The sequence below is a fragment of the Saprolegnia diclina genome (assembly GCF_000281045.1).
Source record: "Saprolegnia diclina VS20 unplaced genomic scaffold supercont1.14, whole genome shotgun sequence".
Lineage (NCBI taxonomy): Eukaryota > Oomycota > Saprolegniomycetes > Saprolegniales > Saprolegniaceae > Saprolegnia > Saprolegnia diclina.
In genome coordinates, this window is record NW_008246081.1 from 405,963 (window position 1) to 428,625 (window position 22,663).

The 22,663-nt window shown below is 59.9% G+C and overlaps 14 protein-coding genes across 14 annotated transcripts; 6 read left to right on the forward strand and 8 right to left on the reverse strand.

Moving 5' to 3' along the window:
• Window positions 1-80: 80 nt before the first annotated feature.
• Window positions 81-811, reverse strand: SDRG_05423 (hypothetical protein; the record flags this gene model as incomplete). The annotated part of the gene is made up of 3 exons (XM_008611137.1): window positions 81-229; window positions 278-461; window positions 515-811. The coding sequence occupies 3 exons, from the start codon at window positions 809-811 to the stop codon at window positions 81-83; spliced, it is 630 nt and encodes a 209-aa protein (XP_008609359.1).
• Window positions 812-1,078: 267 nt separating this feature from the next.
• On the forward strand, window positions 1,079-2,226 carry SDRG_05424 (hypothetical protein). Its single transcript, XM_008611138.1, has one exon. It carries the CDS (start codon window positions 1,140-1,142, stop codon window positions 2,175-2,177), a length of 1,038 nt encoding a protein of 345 aa, XP_008609360.1. The 5' UTR covers window positions 1,079-1,139; the 3' UTR covers window positions 2,178-2,226.
• Window positions 2,227-2,247: 21 nt separating this feature from the next.
• SDRG_05425 (hypothetical protein) lies at window positions 2,248-3,015 on the reverse strand (the record flags this gene model as incomplete). Its single annotated transcript, XM_008611139.1, has 1 exon — window positions 2,248-3,015. The coding sequence occupies one exon, from the start codon at window positions 3,013-3,015 to the stop codon at window positions 2,248-2,250; it is 768 nt and encodes a 255-aa protein (XP_008609361.1).
• A 1,002-nt stretch (window positions 3,016-4,017) lies between these two features.
• On the reverse strand, window positions 4,018-6,443 carry SDRG_05426 (hypothetical protein). The gene has a single exon (XM_008611140.1). The coding sequence runs from the start codon at window positions 6,397-6,399 to the stop codon at window positions 4,066-4,068; it is 2,334 nt and encodes a 777-aa protein (XP_008609362.1). The 5' UTR covers window positions 6,400-6,443; the 3' UTR covers window positions 4,018-4,065.
• Window positions 6,444-6,877: 434 nt separating this feature from the next.
• On the reverse strand, window positions 6,878-7,548 carry SDRG_05427 (DNA repair protein). Its single transcript, XM_008611141.1, has 2 exons — window positions 7,099-7,548; window positions 6,878-7,049 (listed from the first exon to the last, which is right to left on the reverse strand). The coding sequence occupies exons 1-2, from the start codon at window positions 7,522-7,524 to the stop codon at window positions 6,912-6,914; spliced, it is 564 nt and encodes a 187-aa protein (XP_008609363.1). The 5' UTR covers window positions 7,525-7,548; the 3' UTR covers window positions 6,878-6,911.
• A 101-nt stretch (window positions 7,549-7,649) lies between these two features.
• Window positions 7,650-10,083, forward strand: SDRG_05428 (hypothetical protein). The gene is made up of 9 exons (XM_008611142.1): window positions 7,650-7,767; window positions 7,814-7,900; window positions 7,950-8,000; window positions 8,048-8,199; window positions 8,244-8,463; window positions 8,506-8,600; window positions 8,649-9,011; window positions 9,062-9,188; window positions 9,236-10,083. The coding sequence occupies exons 1-9, from the start codon at window positions 7,677-7,679 to the stop codon at window positions 10,042-10,044; spliced, it is 1,995 nt and encodes a 664-aa protein (XP_008609364.1). The 5' UTR covers window positions 7,650-7,676; the 3' UTR covers window positions 10,045-10,083.
• Window positions 10,084-10,086: 3 nt separating this feature from the next.
• On the reverse strand, window positions 10,087-11,186 carry SDRG_05429 (hypothetical protein; the record flags this gene model as incomplete). Its single annotated transcript, XM_008611143.1, has 3 exons — window positions 10,087-10,236; window positions 10,287-10,424; window positions 10,479-11,186. The coding sequence occupies 3 exons, from the start codon at window positions 11,184-11,186 to the stop codon at window positions 10,087-10,089; spliced, it is 996 nt and encodes a 331-aa protein (XP_008609365.1).
• Window positions 11,187-11,418: 232 nt separating this feature from the next.
• SDRG_05430 (hypothetical protein) lies at window positions 11,419-14,114 on the reverse strand (the record flags this gene model as incomplete). The annotated part of the gene is made up of 11 exons (XM_008611144.1): window positions 11,419-12,129; window positions 12,173-12,233; window positions 12,281-12,603; window positions 12,644-12,781; window positions 12,827-13,036; window positions 13,082-13,162; window positions 13,210-13,427; window positions 13,468-13,748; window positions 13,797-13,945; window positions 13,999-14,061; window positions 14,112-14,114. The coding sequence occupies 11 exons, from the start codon at window positions 14,112-14,114 to the stop codon at window positions 11,419-11,421; spliced, it is 2,238 nt and encodes a 745-aa protein (XP_008609366.1).
• A 234-nt stretch (window positions 14,115-14,348) lies between these two features.
• SDRG_05431 (hypothetical protein) lies at window positions 14,349-16,527 on the reverse strand. The gene is made up of 2 exons (XM_008611145.1): window positions 14,781-16,527; window positions 14,349-14,732 (listed from the first exon to the last, which is right to left on the reverse strand). The coding sequence occupies exons 1-2, from the start codon at window positions 16,332-16,334 to the stop codon at window positions 14,559-14,561; spliced, it is 1,728 nt and encodes a 575-aa protein (XP_008609367.1). The 5' UTR covers window positions 16,335-16,527; the 3' UTR covers window positions 14,349-14,558.
• Window positions 16,528-17,472: 945 nt separating this feature from the next.
• Window positions 17,473-17,918, forward strand: SDRG_05432 (hypothetical protein). The gene has a single exon (XM_008611146.1). The coding sequence runs from the start codon at window positions 17,497-17,499 to the stop codon at window positions 17,875-17,877; it is 381 nt and encodes a 126-aa protein (XP_008609368.1). The 5' UTR covers window positions 17,473-17,496; the 3' UTR covers window positions 17,878-17,918.
• Window positions 17,919-18,262: 344 nt separating this feature from the next.
• Window positions 18,263-19,151, forward strand: SDRG_05433 (hypothetical protein; the record flags this gene model as incomplete). The annotated part of the gene is made up of 7 exons (XM_008611147.1): window positions 18,263-18,385; window positions 18,435-18,491; window positions 18,541-18,594; window positions 18,636-18,708; window positions 18,755-18,910; window positions 18,955-19,070; window positions 19,116-19,151. The coding sequence occupies 7 exons, from the start codon at window positions 18,263-18,265 to the stop codon at window positions 19,149-19,151; spliced, it is 615 nt and encodes a 204-aa protein (XP_008609369.1).
• Window positions 19,152-19,188: 37 nt separating this feature from the next.
• On the reverse strand, window positions 19,189-20,249 carry SDRG_05434 (molecular chaperone DnaJ; the record flags this gene model as incomplete). Its single annotated transcript, XM_008611148.1, has 3 exons — window positions 19,189-19,422; window positions 19,468-19,641; window positions 19,686-20,249. 3 exons carry the CDS (start codon window positions 20,247-20,249, stop codon window positions 19,189-19,191), a joined length of 972 nt encoding a protein of 323 aa, XP_008609370.1.
• A 354-nt stretch (window positions 20,250-20,603) lies between these two features.
• On the forward strand, window positions 20,604-21,935 carry SDRG_05435 (hypothetical protein). The gene is made up of 4 exons (XM_008611149.1): window positions 20,604-20,794; window positions 20,841-21,199; window positions 21,256-21,433; window positions 21,479-21,935. The coding sequence occupies exons 1-4, from the start codon at window positions 20,612-20,614 to the stop codon at window positions 21,896-21,898; spliced, it is 1,140 nt and encodes a 379-aa protein (XP_008609371.1). The 5' UTR covers window positions 20,604-20,611; the 3' UTR covers window positions 21,899-21,935.
• A 251-nt stretch (window positions 21,936-22,186) lies between these two features.
• SDRG_05436 (dynein light chain roadblock-type) lies at window positions 22,187-22,660 on the forward strand. The gene is made up of 3 exons (XM_008611150.1): window positions 22,187-22,421; window positions 22,469-22,526; window positions 22,571-22,660. The coding sequence occupies exons 1-3, from the start codon at window positions 22,227-22,229 to the stop codon at window positions 22,621-22,623; spliced, it is 306 nt and encodes a 101-aa protein (XP_008609372.1). The 5' UTR covers window positions 22,187-22,226; the 3' UTR covers window positions 22,624-22,660.
• The last annotated feature ends 3 nt before the right edge of the window (window positions 22,661-22,663 follow it).

The window sequence follows — 22,663 nt, forward strand, 5'->3', positions numbered from 1 at the left end:
CACGATCTTCCGCCACCCCGTTTGGTTTTACTTGTTTAACGCATACGCCATCACGTTTTAGTCGACTCGATTCAACGCTACTATGCGAGCTTGGGCACGTCTGCGTTCATGGCATCCCAGTATGTCTGGAGCGAGATCGAATTGTCGCCATGGTGGTCCATCGACTTGAGTCGCTTCTCCACGTCCATATTTGCACTTTGCCGAAGACGGCGCGTGCAGAGCTCGTCGACTAATCCATTAACGTCAGCGTCAGCAACCGGCGGGAAATACATCGCACGCGAGACGCGGTGGGTCGTTGCGCTTGAATCGCAAGCGAGAAACTCGACCAGCGGAATCATTTGGCACGGTTCAGGCCCGTGCTTGTCCCGACTGTAGCGATCGAGCATGGCAGTAAACTCGGCAAACGAGATGCGTCCGTCCATGTCTTCGTCGACCTCCCAGATCACGCGCTCGAGTTCTGCCTAGGGTCCATTGTAGGAGTAGGTAAAAGATTGAACCATATTCGTCATATCACTTTGGTCAAGGCCAGCTGCAGCTCTTTGCACACGATTGCAAGCCCTGTTGTCGAAATCGACGCAGAGGGGGTCACAGCCATCGCGACAAGCTCGCCTCGAAGGCGGTCGACCTCCTCTTGGCGCTTTGTCTCGTCATCGGTGTCGAGGCTCGTCGCCTGCGAGGGGGCGTCAGATTCGAGCCGTTGGAGCTTCTGACGGAGCGGCGCTGTCGCGAGGATATTAAAAACACGGACCGTCTCGTCACTCAGAGGGCCGCCAAGACGGCGTGGCGTGCCATGAGGCGCCACTTGGGGCATCTCACCTGCACTGAGAGCCGAATTCAAGTGCAATCTGAGCTGATAAATTTATTCAACGAAACGCCACCGCCTCTAAATGACTGGCTCCAACACCGAAGCAAGGACACGAGAAGGTTGCAGCTGCTCTTCGTGTAGTTCCACAGCTCCTAGCAGCGCTGCTGCGAATATCGATGAGCTGGAAACGCAATGTGTCAAAGACAGACGCCATCTGGAGGGCACGTCAAGATGTGATTGGCTGGCATTTCGAGAAGATTCTGGAAATTCGATCCAAAATGCACGTTTGCGATGCTGCAAAGTGGCATTTCCGAATTCGATTTCACTCAAGACAATGGCGATCGACTACTACCAGGTGCTTGGCGTCGCCAAAACCGCGACCGACGACGAGCTCAAGAAGGCCTACCGCAAGATGGCGCTCAAGTGGCACCCGGACAAGAACCCGGACAACGCCGAGATGGCACAGAAGAAGTTCCAAGAGGTCAACGAAGCCTACGAAGTCCTCAGCGACAAGCAAAAGCGCACGATTTACGACCAATACGGCGAGGAAGGTCTCAAGGGTGGCATGCCTTCGCCCGGTGGCAGCCCCAGCGGCGGCGGCGGCTTCTTCCCGGGTGGCAACGCCTCGTTTGGCGCGTCCAGCGGCGGCTTTCCCAGCGGCTTTTCGTTCCACTCGACGGACCCGACCAAGATTTTCGAGCAATTTTTCGGCACGTCCAACCCGCACGAGGCCGAGCACATGGACCCGATGTTTATGTTTTCCAACATGGGCATGGGCCGCCAGGGCTCGTTTGGCACTGGCTTTGGCAGTCCGCAGCGCAAGTCCAAGCGTCCCGAGCCGCTCAAGCGCGACCTCGAGTGCACGCTCGAGCAGCTCTACACGGGGTGTAGCAAGAAGCTCAAGATCACGCGCAAGATTTACGACGACCGCACCAACGCCATGCGCGAAGAAGAGAAAATTCTCGAGATCCAAGTCCACCCGGGCTGGAAGGCTGGCACGAAGCTCACGTACGAAGGCGAAGGCGACGTCTTGCCGGGTCGATTAGCCCAAGACATTGTGTTTGTCATCCAAGAAAAGACGCACCCTAAGTTCAAGCGCGACGGCGACACGCTCGTTTACACGGCCAAGATTTCGCTCAAGGACGCGCTCGTCGGCAATGGCACGCTCTCGATCAAGACGCTCGACGGACGCCACGTCGACATGCGCCTCGACGGCGTCGTGACGCCAACGACGCGCAAGGTGTTTGTGGGCGAAGGCATGCCGCTCTCCAAGAATCCGCAGCGCCGCGGCGACCTCCACGTGCAATTTGACATTCAGTTTCCGACTACGCTCAGTGCGTCGCAAGCCGATCTCATTCGCCAGGCGCTTTAATCGTTTAGTAGCTTGAAAGAGTAGCATAGTCGACTAATATATATGTATGGACGTTTAAGGACGCAGGTGCTTACAACGTCCCACGTCGGCTGAACGAGGGCCGGTGGAACCCGGGCGCAAGCTGCTCGAGGAGCACTTCGTTGTTGAGGGCGTGCGTCTCGGAAATGTCGTCCGAGATAGGCGCTGCCTGCTGCTTCTTCATGCGCACATAAATAGAGTCCTTCATCGCATGAAGTTCGCGCTCGAGGTTGTCGAGCGCCGTCACTGCCGGCACGTTGGCGTAGACTTGGACTTCGAGGAGCGTGACCATGCTCATCATCTCTTCGAGGAGGCGCGTCTCCATCTTGCGCTTCTCGACCTTGACCGAGAGCACTTGTTTCTGGAGACGGTTCACAACGTACTCTTGCTCTTGCTCGAGCTCGTTCTCAAGGTTGACCTTGTCCAAAATGGCGTTTTGGCTGCCAGGGTTGGCGTTCAACGCGGCCTCAAGCTGCTTTTGGAGGCGATTGACCATGAACTCTTGCTCCGTCTCGAGCTTGTTCTCAAGGTCAATCTTGTCTTGCTGGAGCTGGCGCAGCTTGCGCTGGAGCGTGTTGGTCAGAAACTCTTCTTCACGTTCGACCGAAAGCGCAAGCTGCTCCTTCTCTTGGCGAAGCTGGCCCAAGCGCATGAGCAGCTTGTTCGTGAGGCGCTCTTCCGACCGCTCGGCGTCCGAGCCAAAGCGCACGAGCTCTTCGCGCGACCGGCGCAGCTCGGCCTCGAGGAAAGCGTTGCGGCGCGTGAGCCGCTCGACCTCGGTCTCGGCCGTCGTAGTCGTCTCGGGCGCGCTCGTGGGCATGCTGGTGTCGGAAGCGCGAGGAAGATATGCGAATGCGCCAGAGACCAAACCAAAATTTCCAGACTCCGGATAACATTATCCGGAGATCGCAATAAAATCGCCACCGGTTCTTTCCGCACCAGCTGGGGCAGAGGCACGGAGCGTATCTTGAGCGGTCCCAGCGTCCGGCGGCCACCGCCGACAAGCGCTCGGCTCGACGGCCATGCAACCGCTGGGCTGGCGCCGATGGAAGCACGACGAAGTTGATGTATCAGGCCCTCGCTACACACACGTATCGCAGGCAACCATGCCACCGTGTACCGTGTAGTGCTGGCTCCAGCTGGCGACGACGCCGCGCGCTGGCAGCCGTCGAAAGGTACTCGCATGCATCGAGCCGCTTGGCCTCGCAGGTGCTCCGCGGGAGGAGCATTTTCGTCTTGTGCAGTGTCGTGCACGTGCACTGCAACGGCAGGCAATCTTCCGGCGGCGCGAGTTTTATGCGTGCGACCTGTGCGACCGCGTACGACATGTCTAGCAATGGCGTCAGTCGCATCTGCCCATGCGCCGACATGACGGCGACGAGCCCACGCCGCGTGCAGCATTGCACAGGAAGTTTTGTCGGCGCCATGACGCCGCCGTCGCGGCGAGCGGCCAAAGATACTTTTTGCGTGCTTGGCTGTGCAGTTCCGATTTCACAGGTGCTGGTCGTCGCGGCTTCTGAGTTGGCTGAGAGCGATGAGCAGAGCCGACATCTCGTTGAAGACGTGGCGTCGAAGTTGAGAGCAGCAGCGGCAAGCACACATCCTCTCTCGTCGAGTCGCCGGACAAAAGAAGCTCGGCGCATAAATAGGGTGCGCTCGCGGCTTCTACTGCAAGGCGTACGTCGCTGTGTTGTGCGATCAGGAGATCTTGCAGTCGTGGGTGCTGGCCACGCAACCGAGCGATGCGATGATGACCCGTCGTCATGTCCGACCTCCAAGGAGCATTGCGATCGGACCAATTTCTGGTTCATGTGCTACGACAATGAAACATCAAAACTGGTTGTGGGCGCTATTGTAGTTTTAAATAATCTCAGACGCGGTCCCTTGTGAGCGTGTCGATCTGACGTTGGTAGAGCTGCTTGCACTCGCGGAACTCGGTCTCGAGCTCGTCGAGCTGCTCCTCCTTCTCACCAAGAAGCTCCAACAGCACGTTCTGGCGCACCGTCACGGTCTCGAGCGCCGCTTTTGTGGATGCGAGCTCCGCGGCTGACGTTTCCAGGGCCGCGTTCTGCTGCTGGAGCGTCGCAATCGCTTGGCCGCTCGCCGCTTTGACCGCCTCGAGCTCGTCCACTTGCTGCTTGAGCAGCGCCGCTTCGCTCTCGCGGAGGCGCACCTTTTGCTGGAGTTGGTGCCACTCGACCAGCGAGACATCGCCCGTCGTTGCACTTGCGCGCTCGGATACGAGGAGCTCGGCCGACGACTTGCGTTCGCGATACGATGGCCGCGATCGGTCGGCCACCTGCTGCTCGAGCTGCCGGACCTGCGCCAAGTACGTGCTTTCTTGAGCCTTGGCGCGAGCGAGGTCGGTGGTCAGCGCCGCAATGACCGCGTTCGTGTCGTTGTTCGAGTGCGTCGCCGCCGCAGCTTTCTCGGCTTCGAGCGCTGTGATGTAGCTCTTGAGCCGGGTGAGCTCCTCGAGGTGGGCGGCCTCGTCGACTTCGAGCGTCGTAATGCGTGCCGTGGCCTGCTCGAGCTGCTGCTGCACGGCGTGGATCTGGCTCTGCCACGTTTGAATGTGCTCTTCCAAGCCGCGGCGCGTTGCGACTTCGGACGCGAGTTGCGCTTCGAGGTTGCGACAGTTGAGCGTACTCGTCTGGAGCTGGACGTCGGCCGACTGCTGGAACGTGCGCCAGAAGAGCTCGCGTTGCTGGTGCTCTTGCTGCAGCTGCGAGAGCTGTCGAAGGAGCGGTTGTGTCGCGCCCGTCGTCTCCTCGGCGAGCGAGTCCATGCGCAGCACCGTATCCTGGTACCGCTTCTTCCACGACGCAATTTCAGTGCGCCAGAGCTCTTCCCGGCGCGCAGCGTCGCGCTCGACGGCGGCCACGCGCTTTTGCATCTCAACCAGCGTCGACTCGAGCATGCCGTTGTCGGCGACCGCGCTCTGGGAGGCTTCCAGCGCCACCTTGTCGGCGGCCCACTGCGCCTGCTGCGCTTCCAGCTCTTGGACGCGAACGTTGGCGGTCTCCAGCGCTGCTAACGTCGCCCGGAGCTCGTCCGATTGGGCTTGGAGTTGCTGGAGTTTGGCGTGCGTCACCTTGCGCTCGTCCTCGGCCTGCACGAGGTGGCTTCGCGCCGTCTCCCACTTGGCCTGGGTCGTCTCGAGCGCGGCGACGGTCTGCGCATGCTCATCGAGGAGGTCGTTGTTGTCTTTGCGCAGCGTCCGCAACCGGGCTTCGTACTGTCCTTGCTTGACCGAGAGCGCTTGGCCTTCGTCCAACAGCTGCGACAACTGCTCCTCTTTTTCGTGCAAAGCGTCCTGCAGCTGCGCGACGACAGCGTCCGAGGAGGCTGCCGACTTGGCGGCATCGAGCTCGTCCATCAATTTCGTCATCTTGGCTGACGCGGACAAGAGTTGATTCTCGCGCTCCGTCAAGAGGGCCTGCGTCTTGGAGAGCTCGGCTTGGAGGGCTTCCATCGCAGCCGAGTCCTCGGTGGACGAGGGTGTTAGCGACGACGTCGAGGACGGGCGCTCATCCCCGTCGGTGAGCACCGTCGATACACTGGATCCAATGGAGAGCGAGCTACCATCCTCAGGTTTCTCCTCAGACGTGGTCGGAGGTAGCGTCACACTTGCCACTTGGATGGGCGTCGAGTGGGCCTTGATGTAGTCGAGGGCGGCAGCGTTGGTAGCATCCTCTGAAGTCATATCATCTCCGCGCTTTTCAGTCGTTGGTGGTGTCGGTGGCGGTGGCGAGGATATCTCTGGCCTTACAGGCGACATTTGAGCGACGGGTGCAGCCGGCTTGGTGGACGGAAAGGTGACGCTGGGCGACTTGACGGCCACGGATCGCTTCTCATGGTGCGACGACGGCCCGAGGTTCCACTCGGAGAAAAAGTTGAGTGGCTTCTTATTGCCGTCGGACGACCGGGGTGGCGTCGGGATGCTGGTCTTGGCAAAGTTGTTTGCGGTTGTTGCTTGGTGCTGGGCGGATGTCGGGTTGGACCGTGGCGGTGACGGCGCGGGCGCTGGATGCAGTGGCGGTGTCATGCCGGTGCTTCGCTGCGGCGAGGCCCGCGGCGCCGGCTTGCCATTAGCGACTGCGTCATCGAACTGCTTCTCGACGTCGTCCTTGAGCTTATGCACATGCTCGAGGCCTTGCGACACGATGGTCGAGAGGTTCACCTTGGACGCGAACCACGCCATGCTGCTGCGGACGAAATAATGGCAAGAAACATGCACCCGGCTCGTATCCGGCCACGTGGCCGACATCCGGATACCGCGCGCGACGTCCTCGATCTTTGGTTCGTTCGTCGAAGATCCAGCGCGTGACACGCCGGCTGGCGCCGCCGCCGCCGCAAGACGAGGACGCCACGACGCGACCTGCGGCTCTCAGCGACCTCTACGCACGAAGCTGCGTTCTCAGTCTCCATGCTATCGCGCCGGGTGGTTCGTTGCTTGCTGCAAGCAAAGCGCGGTGGGCGTAGAGACGCTGCAGTAGGTGCGTACGTTGGCAACGGACGGCATAGGTGCACGGTCCATGGTCCATGCCCAGAGTAGCGCAGCGCCAAGCACGAATGCTCGAAGGACGAGGGTCTTCTATGGACCCGTGCGCTAACGGTATATGAGCGCCGGCTCGCTTCGAATATGTCGGCCAGACCGACACTGCATGCTAGCTGGTATTGCAGCGGCTTGAAGTAGTCATGTACATCACGTTATCAGAGCTTGTGGTATGTTACACGCAGGCCGCACGCACAGGCCTTGACCCAGAGACCATCGCCTTGGTCTTCGTGTGTGTCGTACGCATGCTCGTGCTCGGCGACTTCGACGGGCTTGGCCTTCTTGGCTTTGGGCGCCTGGACGAGGTACCTCAGTGACGAAATATAGAGCGGTGTGAATCCATACCGAAGCGCCACTCAGGGTTGAGAGGCTTGCTTTTTGCTTGCCGTAGCTGGCGACGACCGACTTGGTGCGCGATACCGCCTTCTCGAACCGCTTCCTCTCGCGCTGCTCCTTCTCTACCAGCATTTTCTCGAGGCTACCAAACAATTCGATGCACGCGGTCTCGCACGTCTTGGTCAAATAGAGCTTGAGCGGTGCGAAGCGCTCGTTCTTGGGGTTGGGCCGTCGAAGGCATGGGAGGTCTTCAAAGGCGCTGTCGGGCAGCAGAAAGCGCTTCTTCGCTGAGTCCTTGGTCAATAGCACGTACGCTGGGCCCTCGTAGCGACACGAGCGACAGACGTAGAGGCCAAAGGTCGTGAAGAAGTCTTGGTCGCACGGCAGGTCCAAGTGGCAGCTCTCGCAGGCCGCCGGCGTGGCTGGTAAATCCATGGCCGCGATGGGATTGGACCAAAAGTAGCCAATCGTTTTGTTTCACACACCACGCTGCGTGAGATTTGGCGCCAACACGCACGTCCGGATACGGAGCAAATAATAAAAATAAAATAAAGCGATCTCGGAGAAATATCCTTCCGCCCCGGATCATGGGGACGATCTGGAAGCTCGACGACGGGACATGCGACCTCGTCTGGGCGACGCAGCGGATCCCCGATGTCCATGCAGCTCTGCATGAAGGTAGACGCATAGGACTTCCTCAAGGAAGATGCAGCATGATCTCTAGTTATCGTCAACGCCATCGACGCCCATGCGACCTCCGTCGTCGTCGGCCTCGGCGACGAAGGTCTCTCGTTCACGGTACAGGACAATGGTACTCCTCCATCCACCTTCATCAGCAGCAAGGGTGATCCTCGCATTAGGTCATGGCATCCAGTCGCAAGACCTGTGTCGTCTCGTTGGCCACGCCGCAGGTACTTGTCCATCAACCCTTGAGCATCGTTCTCATCCACTTTGCCAGCTACCTCCAAGAGAGATCGAGATATTGCTGCGCCAGGGATCTCCACGTATGGAGCTCGTGGAGATGCGCTGCTCTGCCTTGCGACCATGGCGTCCGTGACGATCGAGAGCCGCCACGAAGCCAGCTGGAATACGTACCGTAAAACCATCGAGGTCCGTGCTGGTTGCGCGGAGGCGACTTCACGAGCATGATGCAGCGGGGACATGTGACGTTCAACGGTCGTATTCGCTCCAAGCAGTGCATTCCCGGGACGCTCGTGCGAGTCCATGACCTCTATGGGAACGTGCCTGTCCGACAGACTGCTTGGCGCGCCGCCGCATCGTCCCATCGGGCCAAACTCATCTCGTTCCTCACGACGCTTCTCTCGCGGCTGGCGATCGTTCACACGATGACATCTTTTGAGCTCATCGACCTTCGTACGCACGTCTTGCATCGTCGTTGGCTCAAAACTTTAGCAGAATGCCATGCCCGCGTCGTCGCGCTGCCTCGTGTGACGTGCCCTTTGGAGGCCTTTGCCCTCCTTGGTGGCAGTGTGCCCATTACAATACCGCAGGTAGAGATGCCCACTGTACTAGTATCGTAGTATGACGTGTCGTACTAGGCCTTTTCCTGCCACGAGGAGCGGTTCGGAATGTCGGGCCATATCGCGTTTGGCGACTTTAGCGTGGCGTCCGCGACGATGGGTGCTCGATTAGCACAGCTCAAGCGCGTCACGCAAGGTTACGTGTGCGTGAGCTTCCGAGGGCGGTGGATCCAAGCGTTTGAGAGAGAGTGCCAAGATTGCATTTACGCCCACCTCGCTTCAAGAGTCGTGTCGTCATCGCCATCCCACGAATGGCCCGTCATTGTCCTCGATGTGACTTGTTCGAGCGATGAGGTCGCTCTTGTCGACGCTACCCCGGCGCCGCGAGTCGAGTTTCGCAGCGTCAATGCCTTTTCAAGCGCCTTTGCCGCCTTTTTGCAGGTATCGGTACCCAAGTCGGTCAAATTTGTGATGATGCTCACGAGCTGCAGGCGGTGCTGCCGCATCGCGCCGAGACGGTCCTTGTGGGTGCACCAATGCCCGTGGCCAAGCGACGTCGAGGCCTGCCAGATGAGTTTACCGATGCGATTTGGGCGCGAAGCGTGGACCTTCTTCCTTGTACTTGCAGCTTCGCGTGCTTCGAACCAACACACGTTTCCTTGTAGCCACGCGCACCAAGCGCGCTGCAGCGATGTCACCAATGCGTCATCATCCACCCGCAGTACGCCGGCGTCGATGCACCAAGTACTTTGGCACCGCGACGGCAACCAGCCGTGACGAACCGAGGCGTCGACGGCGGCGCCTTCCTGCACACGTGGCAACACACCTGAGCGTCTTTGTGCAGAACCCGCGCGCATCTCGTACGCTCTCGGTGCAGTTTACCAAGGCCTCGCTACGCGACATCACGGTGCTTGGTCAAGTTGACCGCAAGTTTATTCTCTTTGCGACGCGGACGTCGCCGGTGCTGCTGTGTGCGATTGACCAGCACGCCGCCGACGAGCGCATCCAGCTCGAAGCGTTGGAAGCGACGTATCTCGATGAGATGCGGCCCTTTCCTCGCACCGAACTCGACGAGCTGGTGCAGCTCCAATTGAATTTCACCGAGCAAGTCCTCGTCCAGCACCACGCGGCTACGCTGCAGCACTGGGGCTTCACGATCAACGCACGCCAGGAGCTCACGACGGTGCCTTTCGTGGTGCACCGTCAAGCCAACGAAGACGACTGCACCGAGTACCTTGTGCTCCTCGCGGACGCCGATCGGCAGCGGACACTGGCGCCCCGCCCGCCGGTGATTCTGCGCCTTTTGCACTCGCGGGCGTGCCGCAGTGCCATCATGTTTGGCGACGCGCTCTCGCAGCGGGCGTGCGAGCTGCTGCTGGAACAGCTGAGCCAATGTCGGCTGCCGTTCCAGTGCGCCCACGGCCGGCCGTCGCTGGCCCCGCTCGTGCAGCTGCAAGACGGAGACGCGTCGTAGGTATAAATTCAGCATTCAAAACTCATAGCATCGTGTGGATCTCTATTGGTTCTTGCACTCCGGGGGCTTCTCGGTCGACTCGGCGCCCGCGGGCTTCTCGAGGCCCGGGAAGGCCTTCTTGCCGCCCTTCTTGGCACGCGGCTCATCGTCGTCGTCGTCGTCCGAGAGGTCTTCGTCGTCATAGTCCTCGTCCTAGATGTCGCAGAAATAAGGATAATGCGACCGAGGAAGCAGCGACGTACGTCCTCGTCGTCTTCGTAGTCGGAATCGTCGACTTCAGCTTCGCCCGTGAACCACAAGACGGCCTGGGGCACGATGGTTTCGTGGATCGTGAAGCCGATCTGGAAGTCCGTGTCAAGTTGGTGCATGATCTCGTCGCTCTACCACAGAGGATGCGTTAGTTCAAGCTGCCAGCACTGCAGAAGATGATGTACCTCTTCCTCTTCGTCTTCCGTGGGCATCTCGACAGGCGAGAAGAACTGAAAGAAGCTGTCGCAGGGCTCAATCTTGGTGACGAGGCGCGTCGCGCCGCCGTTCTTGGCCTTCTGCTTGATCTTCTTCTTCTTCTCGCACAAGTTCTTGCCTTCGTTCCAGTTGATAGGCGTGCCAACAATGTTCTTGAGCATCGCATCGCCCGACGGGCCCTCGGCCACGTCGTAGACCTTGGTCAAGACGTCGTTCGTGAAGAACTCGTTGGGCGCAAAATGGAACTCGAGGCGGAAGCCGTTCGTCTCGGTGAGCGACTCGGACTTAACGTTCTTGAGGAATTCGAGCGCCGGGATATCGCGGTCCGTGATCATCTGCTCGATCATCGGGTGGTTCATGAGCGCCTTGACCCAGAACTTGGGGATGCCCACGGACGGCTCGGCCTCCTCGGCCTTCTCGTCCGCCGACGCCACCTCCTTCTCGCCCGTCACGACGAGCGCACGCTCATCGTAGAGCGGCTGGTACAGCTTCTCGTACTTCAATTCGAGCTGGCGGCGCTCTTCCTCAAACTGCGCCTCGATGACCGCCTGCTGCTCCTGGAGCGTCTTGAGGTGGGCCACGCGCGCGGCGACGGCGGGCGGCAGCACCACCTCCGCTTCCACGTCCTCGATCACGAGCTCGCCCGTCTTCTTCGTCACTTCCTCGACCGTGCTCATGCTGCTGGTTCCGATTTCTCAACTGACGAAAGATATTCAAGAAACCATCCAGCTTCGACGCCAATGAAATGATCCGGATGCGACCGCCCCATCCGGATCGCCAAGATCCCGTCGGAAAAGCCTCCAAGATCGAGGAGCGACGTGGATGACATGGACGACGCGAGCGACGGAGGATCGATGCTATATATGTATACGGGCGCATGGTCGACTAAAACATGGGTACCCTAACCGGCTACGGCCCTCGGCTCGTGCTAAAGAGCTGGTTGGCGGCGCCCTCGACGCTGCCCCGCGACGCCAGAAGGGCCGCGACCGCCTGCTCGTGGTCAAAGCCCATCTCGATGAGCTGCTTGACGCGCGTCGACTTTTGGAACCGAATACGAAGCGGCCGCGTCTGGCCTTGAATCATCTTGAGCGCGCGGTCGACCGAGTAGTGCCCGAGCGGGTGGCCGTTGGCCATGACGAGCCGGTCAAAGAGTCCGATTTGGCCCGAGGCTTCGGCGCCCATGGCCTCACCGTTGGGCAGGCGCGGGAAGGCCGTGACGCACAAGTCATTCTCAATCTTCTCCAAGTAGAGGCCGAGGACGACCGCGTCGACGGGGAACTGGACGTCGTACTCGTCGCTCTCGCACGCCTTGTTCATAATGTTGGTGCGTGGCGGCATGGCAATGGCGGCGTTCACAGCCTTGATGCTCTGAAAGAGCGCGTTGCCTTCGTCGACCGCGCCAAAGCCGCCCGTCGACGGAAGCTGCAGCAGCGAGGTTGACGGCGATGCTGTCGGCGGCGTCGCACCGAGTACTTCTCGCAGGAGGGATTTGCCCGTGTCCGAGAGCTTGCGCTCGCGCGTCGGCGCGGCTTCTTCGGTGATTGTCGTCGGCTTCACGGCGCCCTCGACCGCACCGTTGGCCCCGACCGTAAAGTTGCGAAAGAGTGCAATCGACGAGTCCTATGTCATGTGGAGACGACGCGACGCTGCGAGAGGCGCGTACCTTGCGGTTGTCGGGCACTTCATAGAAGAGCAGCACCGGCTGGTACCGGCCCTTGACGCAGCTAGTACAAAGTACATCACGACGAGACCTCGACCATGAGCTGCGTACTGCCGGATGACGTCAGGCCAATCGCCAATCTCGGTGACCTTGCTGTCGTCAAAGAGGAGCCACGACTGGTGCGCCGTGCTGTAGAAGAAGGCAAAGTAGTGCCGGCCGTAGTAGCAGACAAAACCGCGGAACCGATACTGGGCCTTGAGGCCACCGAGGAACTTGGCGTGCTTGGCGGCTTCGCCCTGCGCCGTGAACGCGTGCGAGAGATCCACCGAGTCGCTAATGATGTGCAGGAGCGACTCGATCTCTTCCTTCGGCGGGCTGTTGGTGGCCCACAGAAACGAGATGGCAAACACCGGGGGGAACCGCTGGATGACACGCTACGACGAAATAAGCTCCAGACTTATTGCTGTCTCTCACCTCGGTGGCGAGCTTGCCCTTGCAGCCTTCGACTTGGCAGGACCCGTGCACGTCCATGTTGTTGGGCATCTCGCGCAGCATGTCTTCCATGTCGCGGTACGGCCGCGCGATCGCGTCCGTCGCATAGATCGAGAACACCTCCACCAGATCTGAGACGAGAACCAGAATGCGTCGAAAGGATACCAGATTGCTGTACAGCTCCCAGTTGGACGACGCGTGGCACGCGCGGCACACGGACCGGTCGTAGATCTGGTGCGAAAACACAATGTGCGGAATGCTCTTGGGGTCAAAGACCGCCATGGGCTTCTCCTCAAAGCCCGACTGGCTCGCGCTCAGAAGGAAGCTACGCGACTTGAGCGCCTTCTTATCAAAGTCCGTGAGCTCCGTCACGTCCTATCCATGTATTCATCTTTCCGTCTCCTCGTTCGCTGCTTGTACCGATTGCTGGTGCATGAGGTTGAGGATCGTGAGCAGCGTCTCTTCCGCGTCGGCCATCGAGCCTTCTTGAAACATCTTGTCCTATTGTGTCGACACTCAGCTCTTATCGTCCAGAGGGACCAACTCACCGCGCTGTAGAGGAGGCTGAGCCACTTGCGCAGCACTTTCGGGTGCAGCGCACCACTCGACGGGTCTTCGTACGCGAGCATGATCTCCTTGAGCGCGCGAAGGACGTGGGACGCGACGTCGTCCGAGTCTTTGATGATGACGTCTTGGAGCAGCCGGCGAAGCGAAATGAGGTGCCAGAAGCTCTGGATGATGACGTTCAAGAAGCAATTGTTCTCGCCTACGCAAACCTCAGCGCGCGCGCTCCATGGAGACGCTACCTGTGGCGTTCTGGAGACCGCGGTGGATCGACGCGCCTTTGGTCCAAATCTCCGACGATGCTTTTGGCCCTGCGTTCACAGCAGCGGTCTTGGGCGGCGAGGACCCGGAGCGCATGGGCGCAGGGCGAGGCGCGATCGACTTTGGTACGGTCGTGAGGTGCTCGACCCATTGGAAGAAGAGGTCTTCCGTCTTGACGTCGATCTCGAGCACGCAGGGCCGGTTCTCCTTGTCGAGTGCATGGAGGTAAAAGCCCCGGTTGCGCTTCTCCCATGGCACAAACCTACGCGCTGCTTTGAGACCATGTGGGCCATTAAGGACGGCAATATACTTCAAGTCCGAGTACGACTTGGCCGACGGGTTGGCCAGCGTCGCCGCCAACTCGTCCGACGATGGCTGGAACTTGAACGTGAAGAGAATGAGCGATGCTATGTTGCTCGGATGGACGGCGAGGACGCTGTAGCGTTGGTGCCGGGGCCGCTGCGCGCACGCCATGAGGCCATTGCAAAGACGACGACCTAACCGAGGCTTACCACGTTGACGTAGCTCTGCGTCTTGATGATGAGCCAGCCTTGGTAGACCTCGATCGGCGACGTCTACAAGGTAGGTCCATCAGCGGGCGTCGACCTCGGCAGGATCCGCGGACCATGATGATGAAGGGTTGTGGCCGGCGCCTCGAGCTTTGATCGCCCCTCGCCGTGCACGCAGGACTGATGATGACACACGCTCCAGATGTTATAACACACGTTGCGAAAGGCGCACCGACGCGTCCCCCCACCTCCTTCGTAATGTGCTCTGTGCCTTCCTTGACGCCGCCGTGTCGTCGCCACCGGCACTCTATCGTACACGCGCCGCTCCATCCACTCGATCCTCCATCCTGCCGGCGGTCAAGGACGCAAGAAAGGGCTGCATGTGGCAGGAGCGGGTGCGAGATTGCGGTGTTATAACACGGTGTAACGTGGTAGCACTTGAAGTTGGCAAGATATTTGTCACCTCTGCCGCGTTCGGTGCAAGACGCGCCGTCCCTGAGGCCATCGAAGGAAGACTGACTGAACTACGATATTGGTACACGGCTAACAAGACTCCTAATATCTCAACTCCGCTGGTCGTCGTCGTCGTCGTCACCGAGCAACGTCTCGATCAACGCGGCCGAGTGGTCCACCGAGTGGAGCGACTTGACGAGATAGTGCAGCTGCCGCAGCACCGTGAGCACTTGGCGCTTGACGTCGACCGTCACGTCGTCCCGGACCATGTTGAGCAGTCGCCGCTACACACAAAACGTCAGCTACGTGGCGTGTACGATGAGGACGAGGACCTCGACACGTGGGTAGATGGCGAGGCGCGACACGTGCACATTGTCGGGTGCAAGCTCCAAGGAGAGTCGTCGGCGCTTCGTGCTGGGCTCCTCGACGCCGTCGCAAATCAGGTCGGGGCAGTAGTACTGGCACAGCGCTTGGAGCTCGTCTGCGTCAAAGTGCAGAGCCGCGATCTTGGCGAGCACTTTGCGCGACTCGGTGAGGATGTACGCGGTGTGCGCCGCCTCTTGCTCTTGCTGCTGCTGTTGCTGCTGTTGCTGCGCGAGCTGTGTCGGGCCTTCGTCCGGCGACGCCTCCTGCGCGCGGATGCAGTCGAGGACGGCCTCGTTGAGGGCGCAGACCGCATGCGACGCGGCGAGTTCGAGCGGCTCGGGCAACGTGACCGGGTACGTCTCAATGTCGGCCGCGTACCCGAGGTTGATGCCTGTGAGCTTGAGCAGTGGCAGCGCCGGGTTCATGTGCATGGCGGTGATGATGCACTTGGCCGCGTACTGAAGCGCGTCGGCTTTCGAGAGCGCGGTAATGTTGGGCGGCGGCCGGACCATGTACTTGGTGGAACTCCAGTCGTGCCCTTCGACGAGGAGGCCCATGAGCGACGTCGACTTGCGCAGACCGAGGCTCACGTCGCGGAGCCCGAGCAGCGACAAATTGCAGTAGCTGAGGTCCACGACCCGCAGCGTCGACGAGTTGGCGATGCAGACGCCGAGCGCGCTTGCGCCCACGTCGCCGACCGGGTTGTTGTCCATGTAGAGGTTCTCGAGCGTATTGGTCGAGATGTGCAGCGCCTCGGCGAGCGCGAGCGCGCCGGCCGAGTCGATTTCGTTGAGTCCAATCTCGAGCGTTGTGAGGGACACGCGAGACGTCATGAAGGCAGCGACGAGGTACTTGAGCCCGGACGCGCGCACATGGTTTTGCCCGAGCATGAGTTCGCGCAGCTGCCGGTTGTGGGGCAGCGCGTCCGCGATGTGCATCATGCCTTTGACGCCAAGGTTGTTGGTGCCCAAGTAGAGTGACTTGAGCGAGTGGTTGGTCTTGAGCGCAGTTGCAATGTGCAGCGCACCCTCGTCCGTGATGCCGTTGCCGCTCAGATACAGCGCCTGCAACGTCGTGTTGACTTGAAGCGCGCGCGAGACGTCGGCGGCGCCTTCGACGCCAATGCAGTTGCCGCTGAGGTACAGCGTTGTGAGTGTTTGGTTCGTCTCGAGGGCCTTGGCGACCGCGGCGAGGCCCTTGTCCGTGATGCCGTTGAACCCAATGTCGAGGACGAGTAACGAGTGGTTCGAGGCGAGCGCCTTCCCGATGAGCAAGGCGCCTCGGTCACCCAGGTCAAAGCCGCAGAGCTTGAGTGACTGGAGGATGTTGATGTCGGTGCGGACACGCCGCAAGAGATCGTTTGAGAGCGACGTGGCGAGGTAGCCCTTGACACGCGCTTCCAAGATCGAGCGCGCCATGAGCTTCTTCTCGCGGCTGTCTTCGCGGTCGTCGTCTTCTCCTGGGCACGAGAACGTCATTCGATCCGACGAATACTTGTAGCGCGAGCTCAGTTCGCCCATGTAGCCCTTCCCAGGCAGCGACGAGGACGAATTCCGGCGCAGCTTGCAGAAGCCTTCCTCAAGGGAGGAGAAGGACGGCGACACCGTGCGGGAGGAGGCAGCTCTTGCTCTCCGCGGGTATCCGTCGACGATCGGGCAAGGACGGCCGGTGCAAGCGCCGATATCTTGAGCCCAATTGGAAGGTCGGTCGCGGGCACCACTTTTATTCCTATCCGGATACGCTGCCACCCACGCCAGCACACGCTTCGCGCCCGGCGCACGGTATCCGGAGGACCCCCCGGACCAATCGCAGCGCGCGTGGGACGTCGGGGTCACGCGACGGCCGCCATGGCGCTTCTCATTGGTCGAAATCAGCGGCGCGGCGGTCACGGGACACGGCGTTTACGCTAGCACGTTGCACAATCAGCCCATCGTGTCTATCGCGAAATCTCCAATGTCAAAGAAAGCGCGCTCCGTCGTACTTGATCTTTGTCCCTTCCGAGCTCAAGTAACCTCCTCCTCTTCTTCTACGCTGGAGCAGTGACGGCTGCGCCGGGTGCCAGCGCGGCTGTTGACGGTGTAACCCTCGATCGACTTGCCACGTTGGCCCGCAACGGCGCCGCACTAAGCTTCCGTTTGACGCACGCCGAGAGTTCAAGCCGAGTGCCTGTCTTTGCCTTTCTAAGATCACGGTGTGCACCGCGACGGGCGTGTGCCCTCGCCTCGATGCTTCGCTTTTTGACGCGCTGAAGGACAACGTGGTGGGTGCGGTGGATATCCCTGGACATCGACTTCAACGTTGCTGCTCCCTGCCATGAGGCATTACGTGGACAGGGTATAATGTGCATACAAATAGCATGTCAAATGTCGGTTTGGGATGCAGAGACTGGGCTTTTGTATCAGGCCCGAGATGCGTGCATGGCTCTTGGCCCGAAGGCCCGACGGGATTTTTAAAAATGTTGCACTGATCTCTCTAAAAATGTATGTCGTTGAACCCATCTTTTGAAAAATCAATATTTGAATGGGCCGGGCCTTGTCGCACTGTCCAACACAGAGTGAATATTGAATGTGTCCGGCGAGCAGATAGGGATTCAAAAATTCAGCTGCTCGTAAAAAACGACCAGCCTGACTCGCACCCGCGAAAGCCATTTCCGAATTCCCGGCCTCCCAAGTAAACCTAACGATGGACTGCGAAGACCTCTGCGCGTGCATGATGTGCGGCGCCCTCTGCGGTGCCTGCTGCGCCGCCGCCGACGACGATGACCGCCGCCGCCAGGGCCCCGTCGTCGTCCAGACCGTCCAGCCCGTCATGGTCGGTGGCCAGTACCCGCAGCAGCAAATGTATGACCAGTACGGCAACCCCGTGTACATGCAGCAAGGCCAGCCCATGTATGCCCAGCAAGGCCAGCCCATGTACGCTCAGCCCGGCCAGCAAATGTACGCCCAGCCCGGCCAGCAAATGTACGCCCAGCCCGGCCAGCCTATGTATGGTCAGCCGCAGCCGCAGTATGGCGTGCCGATGGCGCAGCCTGCCCCGGGCTACCCTGGTGCCAACAAGGTCTAACCAACCTTGTCATCTTTAACTCATATATATATCATGACCTATTCGATCTTGCCACGGTCTCTGCTTCATACGCTTCGTTCCTGCGGTCGCCTCGCCTCATCAATGCGCCGCATCCTCCCATGCACCCAGGGGTTACCCATAGGTCGTCGAGTCGAGATCAGGTCAGGAAGCGCAGGTTCCTGGTCGCGGGAGGCGGCTGCGGCTGAGAGAGGATCGTCAGTCACGTCAAGATCCAGCGCGCCAAAATAAGTTGGACGTGCAGTAGCGCAACGTCGTTGGAGTATCCAGTTGCTCCGGTGAAATCATTCGGCTACTCGAACCGGTTACAATTGGGGACGAGCCAACGCCGTCAAACCGGTTCCAACACGAACCGGCAAACACAAACATGCAATTCCATCAGCGGGCCGACCTCAGCGGCGCGTCCGAGGCCGTGAGCTTGAGCGCGACGCGGCAGCGTGTGAGCGCAGTGCCGGTCGAGCTCACGCTCCCAAACCAACAAGTTCTACTGGTACACGGAGCCTGAGCCCGTCATGCGCTGCACTCATGCTATGTGCCAGGGCTTCCCGAACCGACCACCTCCGCTCGACGCTGCCGACGATGGGGCCTTCAACAAGGTAGCGCATGCTATCGCCCTTGTCACGCACGGTATGGATGCGTATATAGGCGGTGTTTATGACCAACGCTATGCGCAAGCATCCCGATGTGCGCGAAAACCAGGTACCGCCATCTCGCTGGCCGTCAAACAAGCTGTACTCTAGATCCTCTTTGGCATCTTTGCAGTCGTCAACGTTCTCTTTACGAGCGCGTTCTTCCTACCAGCAGACGCCTACGGTATCCAACGACGAGCCATCTTGATGGTGCTTGACACTGCACCCAGGTCACGCATGGTACGACGTTGGCCCGTTGCCGCCGCAGGTCCCGACTACGTGGCCCGGTCGTCTCGCTGTGCTTGCATCGACAGGCGTCTCGCTCGTCTGCGGCGCCTATGGCGTTTACAAAAAGCGCCGATCCATCCTTCTGCTCTTCCTCCTCTGTATGTCCTTGTCTCCTCGGCGACTTGACTCATTTGGGTCGTAGACACTGCCGCACAGGATGCGCTGCTCTTGATGTACCCGCCCGTGTTTCTCTTGGTCCTTCGCATTCCCGTCGATGTCGTCTTGTGCGGCCTCGCGTACAGCATGCATGCAGCACTGGTACTACATACCCCCTCCATGGTATCGCTCATGCTTCCTTTCTAGTCGGCGCGGTGGTTTGTGACGAGCAATAAAAAGTAGCTTGCTTCTTCGTCATTACGGGAGGGTCGCAATGCGCTTACCCAAAGATGTAGTTCATGACCATGTAAAAGCCCACTGCGTAAACAAAGCCAGGGATCGGGAGGCCGCCCCAGGGCTGGACAACTGGCGCGGGCTGGATGAGCTCCTGCTCTTGAGGCGTCGGGGCGTTCGAGGCCGCGTCGGCGGGATCGCGCTTGTCGGTCTTGGCACGGCGCACGTGGCCGACACCTTGGAGTTCACCTTGCAGCTGGCGCATGCCCATCATGATCATCTACGCAAGGTCAATGTGCAAACGATTGCACGCTGCCGTTCGTACCTTGTTGCTCTTGAGAAGCTCCATGCTCAGATCGTAGTTTTCTTGGAGGATGTTGCGCACGAAGAAAGCGCCCATGGACCGGCACCCGTTCATGAACGGCGGGTAGAGCAAGTGCATAAACTGCACGAGCTCGTACACGGTGATTTGGGGAAAGAAGCGCGGGGACAAGCCACCCTATATCGACACTTGTCGTCACTTCGGATGCATCGCGAGAGTACCTTGGCGAGCGTAATATTGATCTCGGCGACAAACATGAGCAGGCAGCCCGAGTAGCTCCACGCGCGCACGTCCGAGACGTCGCCGAGCGTCATGACGTACGTCAAGATGCCCCACACAATGTAGTACGAGAGGAGGCTCGTGATACGGCTGACGTCCGTGAGCGGCTCTTTTGAGAGAGCAGTCGCTTCGCCGTAAAAATCGTACACGTCGCGCTTCTCCGAGTCGCTCAAGACGTCGTACGCGATGCGGAGGCGGTTGAAGTCGTCGGCGGCCGTCGGCGACGGGTTCTTGTCCGGGTGCAGCTCCACAGAGCGCGTCCGGTACGCTTTCTTGATATCGTTGAACGAGCAATCGCGCGAGACGTCGAGCATCGCGTAAAAGTTGGGTGGGTTGTTAGCGATCTCGAGCCCGATCGAGATGCTCGCGAGCGCGACGAGGAATCCGATCGAGTAGAAGATTGCCATCGTGCGGGAGAAGCGCCCGGGCGCCCGAATCCAGTTGAGGCCGGGGTTGACCACGGTCGAATAGACCACCATCGTCGTCACGAACTGCGAGTGCCCCATAGCTGCTGCGTCCTGCGTCCGTTGCGTGCTCGTCGCCGCAAGAAATACACAGCCGTCGGTCTGTCGTGACACGAGGCCATTGGTCAAAACCGTGCAGCGGTATCCGATGCCATTGGTTTAAATACTGGAAAAATAGAAAATACCTCTGTGTTTATAGCCAATCCAGGCGTGTCACTGGCAACCTGCGATGGCATGACCGACTTCAACGAACGCTGGCACGTGGCAGCACCAGCGCCGAGTATGATACGCGAATCGCTTGCGGAGAAGCCGCACACGACCAACGAGGCCTTCCCTGCGCAACGTCCAAATAAGATCTAGGGACACTGGGTCCGTGGAGTTTCGTGGTCTAAAATTATTCCGCCATGCCGCAAGCCGAGGCGGCTGTCATGAGCGCCCGCATCAACCACCTGCGCAACCCTGGCGCGACGCTCTACAAGACAACCACCGTGCGTCATCTAGGTCGCGTCGAGGCCAAACCGAACGCGGCTCTCATTGCCGACAACGCCGTTGTGGAAGCGTTTGGCGCCGACAAGTGTCCCAAGCTGGTCCGTGCCCCCTCCGCGCGATGCCATCATGCTCTTTGTCGTTTAGGCTCAACTCCTCAAGGAAGAGAACGAAAATACGCTTTTGCATGCACTGCGCTGCATCGCGGGCGTGCTCAAGATGCCGACAGACGTGGTCAACAGCACCCACGACGAACACCACGTGCTCGAGCCGCTCGGCAACCTCGTGTACCACAACAACGCCGCGATCCGCCGCTTGGCGGCGACGGCCCTGCGCGTCTTTGCGTCCCACGCCGTCGGGCGCGCCGAGCTTGTCCGGTACCGAACGATGCGCAAGATTCTCAAGGTCTTTGGCCGCAACGACAACGAGCTCATGGAGCCGCTCTTTGATACAGCGCTGCATGTGAGCTCGACCATGTCGGGCGTCCGCGAGATGAGCCAACACGGGTACCTCCCGCTTTGCGCGCTCTGACGTATGCGATTCAAACTGTATTTGCATGTAGGTACCCGGCGGTCATTCTCGAGAAGCTCAAGCGTGATGCGTCCGACAGCATCCGCGTGCGCGCGCTCCAGCTCCTCAAGGCGTTTGTGAACGACGGGATTCCCAGCACTGTCCTGCACATCGTCGAGCTCGGCGGTGTCGACGCAGTCGCCAAGTTTATCCACTCAAAGAACAAAGACGTACGTGACGAGATGCATCAACTTGTGACGCGCGCCTGTCTGTAGGTGCGCACGGCGGCGCTTCAAACCACCGGCGCGATGCTCTACTTGGAGCAAGGACGTAATAGCGCGATGCTCAATGGCGTCGCCAAGAAGCTTTGCGGCGTGCTCCAAGACCGAGACTCGTCTGTGAGCATTGTCGCCGCGGGCGCGCTCATGGTCCTCGCAGTCCACGACGGCGCCAAGCGCGAGATCTACGAGCTCGGCGCCCACACGGGCTTTCTCGCGCTCTTACATCGCCCCGAGTACGGCGTCCAGCTCAATACGCTCAAGCTCGTGACGGTCCTCGCCGCGCACCCGCTCGCGCGCGACGCCATGCGCACCAAGCAAATGGAAAAGACAATGCGCGACATGACCGAAGATACGAACGAGCTGCTCGCACGCTCGGCCAAACTCGCGCTCCGGGCTGTGCTATGGACGCCGTAATACCAGCTCTCAACAACATTATACAGACTCCGTTGGCAGATGACGCACATTGTTGATAGCAGTGTCAATGGTGGATCGACAGCAAGCAACGTGTCGTATCATGGTGCACAGTACCCTAGTCCTCGTCGAGTCCGAGCCCTACCCCGATGCGGCGTCGCTGCCCGCCGCACGCCGTATTAGCGGTGCTGCGTCGCCAAGAAGGGACAGCAGCTCTGAGAGACCTCCTGCGAGTGATGGCCACGTGCAAGCTGCAAAGGGCATGATCGCGGTTCGAGTGTTTAAAACTCGGGAAGAAACGCGCCGGATCATTGGTGAAGCGGCGCGGATCATGTCGGAGGTTGAAGAGACGCTCGAGCGCATCAAGAACCACAAGGGTGTCGAAGGCTACGTGATTGCGGACAAGAACGGCGCGGTGCTGCGCCGCCACCCGCACATGGACACGGCGAGCGCCGAGCGCTACTCGAGCTTCATGAAGGAGCTCACGACGAAGGCGCGCGGCGTCGTGCGCGACCTCAACCCCAAGGTACGTACGACCACGACGACGCTCTTTCCGACATACGATGCATGTAGAACGACCTGCAGTACCTGCGCATTCGCCTCAAGAAGTTTGAGATCCTCGTCGCCCACGGTACGACAAACCTCGCGTCTGCCCGCTCATGCATGCACTCGTAGAGAAGGAGTTCCTCGTCATTGTGATTCAGAAATGGTCGCCCAATGCGACGTAGGACGACAAAGAAGCAATACAATCGTTGCGTGTACAGTCGT

What these genes read in the sequence shown, in the direction of transcription:
- SDRG_05424 (XM_008611138.1), top strand. Translation starts at nt 1,140, where the DNA reads ATGGCGATCGACTACTACCAGGTGCTTGGCGTCGCCAAAACCGCGACC.
- SDRG_05426 (XM_008611140.1), bottom strand. Translation starts at nt 6,399, where the DNA reads ATGGCGTGGTTCGCGTCCAAGGTGAACCTCTCGACCATCGTGTCGCAA.
- SDRG_05427 (XM_008611141.1), bottom strand. Translation starts at nt 7,524, where the DNA reads ATGGATTTACCAGCCACGCCGGCGGCCTGCGAGAGCTGCCACTTGGAC. An exon ending in CAACCCTGAGTGGCGCTTCG is followed by an intron (nt 7,050 to 7,098) that starts GTATGGATTCAC and finishes TACCTCGTCCAG; the next exon opens with GCGCCCAAAGCCAAGAAGGC.
- SDRG_05428 (XM_008611142.1), top strand. Translation starts at nt 7,677, where the DNA reads ATGGGGACGATCTGGAAGCTCGACGACGGGACATGCGACCTCGTCTGG. An exon ending in CCATGCAGCTCTGCATGAAG is followed by an intron (nt 7,768 to 7,813) that starts GTAGACGCATAG and finishes CATGATCTCTAG; the next exon opens with TTATCGTCAACGCCATCGAC. An exon ending in AAGCGTGGACCTTCTTCCTT is followed by an intron (nt 9,189 to 9,235) that starts GTACTTGCAGCT and finishes GTTTCCTTGTAG; the next exon opens with CCACGCGCACCAAGCGCGCT.
- SDRG_05431 (XM_008611145.1), bottom strand. Translation starts at nt 16,334, where the DNA reads ATGGGCGAACTGAGCTCGCGCTACAAGTATTCGTCGGATCGAATGACG. An exon ending in CCATCTACCCACGTGTCGAG is followed by an intron (nt 14,733 to 14,780) that starts GTCCTCGTCCTC and finishes TTTTGTGTGTAG; the next exon opens with CGGCGACTGCTCAACATGGT.
- SDRG_05432 (XM_008611146.1), top strand. Translation starts at nt 17,497, where the DNA reads ATGGACTGCGAAGACCTCTGCGCGTGCATGATGTGCGGCGCCCTCTGC.
- SDRG_05435 (XM_008611149.1), top strand. Translation starts at nt 20,612, where the DNA reads ATGCCGCAAGCCGAGGCGGCTGTCATGAGCGCCCGCATCAACCACCTG. An exon ending in CGCGAGATGAGCCAACACGG is followed by an intron (nt 21,200 to 21,255) that starts GTACCTCCCGCT and finishes ATTTGCATGTAG; the next exon opens with GTACCCGGCGGTCATTCTCG. An exon ending in TCCACTCAAAGAACAAAGAC is followed by an intron (nt 21,434 to 21,478) that starts GTACGTGACGAG and finishes GCCTGTCTGTAG; the next exon opens with GTGCGCACGGCGGCGCTTCA.
- SDRG_05436 (XM_008611150.1), top strand. Translation starts at nt 22,227, where the DNA reads ATGTCGGAGGTTGAAGAGACGCTCGAGCGCATCAAGAACCACAAGGGT. An exon ending in TGCGCGACCTCAACCCCAAG is followed by an intron (nt 22,422 to 22,468) that starts GTACGTACGACC and finishes CGATGCATGTAG; the next exon opens with AACGACCTGCAGTACCTGCG. An exon ending in TGAGATCCTCGTCGCCCACG is followed by an intron (nt 22,527 to 22,570) that starts GTACGACAAACC and finishes ATGCACTCGTAG; the next exon opens with AGAAGGAGTTCCTCGTCATT.